We start from the raw sequence: 1,401 nt of genomic DNA, 5'->3' as shown, positions 1-1,401 counted from the left end.
GCCTGTATGTGATGAGGCCGCCGCAAGATGGTAAGCATTCAACCAATTTAAATTACTGACGTTTTAATATATAGCTATCTATACTTCTTTACTAATATAGTAAAGCGTAAATACACACTACTTAATTATATAGGATGTCAGTAATCACACTATATTTTGATTTTTTTTTAATATAAAGCCCTTCACTTACACGCTTTAGGCTATTTTCACGCTATTACTTAGGGAGTAAATAATTTGGAACAATCCGTCATTCGGGAAAGGTACAATAACGACAAGCTGAGTTGCCATGGTAAAGATAATCGTTGTCCAATGTCAAAGGCCATCGTTGTCACTTGTGCATTTGAATTTTGGACATTTGCTATTGAAAATTTCAAAAATGTAAATAATAAAATTAAAAAAAATGTAATATCATGCGGATGAAGCCGCAGAACTCGTAATTAGATACATCTTTTTCCTCTTTCATCAGATGAGGAGATGGTAGAAGAAAGTGCTGTGACGCAAGAGTTGATAGCTTTGGTGCGACATCTGATAGGACCTATCGCAGCATTCCGCAAAGCGGTTGCGGTTCCCGCTCTCCCTCGCACCAGGTCCGGTAAGGCACTACGAGGTGCCATCGCCAAGCTTGCCAGGTCCCAGCTGGTTAGACTGCCACCGACTATCGAAGATCCTTCAGTCTTTAAAGAAATTAAAACAGCGTTGCAGAAGTTTGGTTATGCGATCGACGCGCCTGATCCAGAAATTAGTACTTAATAGATTGTCTGAAAACGTCAAATTAATTTCATTTTTTTATGACATTTATTAATGTTCTTAAAATGTCAATATGTGTTGCGTCTTTGTACAGGAACTGAAAATATACATTGACCAGTTACTGGCTTAAAGACGAAATCCTTTTGTACATCGATTATTAAATATTTATATATTTTTGCATATGCGAAGATTTTATAGTTATTTCTTGTAAAAACTTAAATAACCTACAAAATTTTGACTTGCAGTAATGGGGATGTTTCCTAATTTTGTAATTGCTTTTAATCTAAAAAAGAAAAAAATTAATAAAACCATACACGCAACATTTAATTACAAAAACAACTTCTCGAAAGACCGCGAAAACGCCTCATGACATGACGTCACTTATTTGCTAACAAACCTCGCGTCGCGGTCTATCAAAGTCATTCAAAGTGACCAGACGTAAATTGAATTAGCTATTCAAATAACTTTTACTATTTTTTTTTCGTCATAGTGATCGAAAAATTTGGTCGTAAAATATGTCGTAAATATAAAAACAGTTAATAATGGAGTCCTCATAATATAACACACGCAAACTCAATTATTATAATCATTAAAAAAATTATAACTACAAAATGCACTGACATTCACTGAAGCTGGTCACACTGGCATGTTGTT

At 34.7% G+C, this 1,401-nt stretch overlaps 1 protein-coding gene across 1 annotated transcript in view; it reads left to right on the top strand.

Annotated features, from left to right (window-relative positions):
* LOC106110301 (acyl-CoA synthetase short-chain family member 3, mitochondrial) overlaps positions 1-767 on the top strand; it is a 9,616-nt gene extending 8,849 nt beyond the window's left edge. Inside the window, exons 10-11 of the mRNA XM_013292064.1 lie at positions 7-30; positions 467-767. Coding sequence (XP_013147518.1) covers positions 7-30; positions 467-750 — 308 coding nt within the window. The 3' untranslated portion in view covers positions 751-767. The remainder of the gene's footprint in view (positions 1-6; positions 31-466) is intronic.
* Positions 768-1,401: the final 634 nt, after the last annotated feature.

This window comes from Papilio polytes, unplaced genomic scaffold, assembly GCF_000836215.1.
Source record: "Papilio polytes unplaced genomic scaffold, Ppol_1.0 DF820678.1, whole genome shotgun sequence".
NCBI classification, from domain to species: Eukaryota; Metazoa; Arthropoda; class Insecta; order Lepidoptera; family Papilionidae; genus Papilio; species Papilio polytes.
This window is presented reverse-complemented; position numbering and strand designations above follow the sequence as displayed.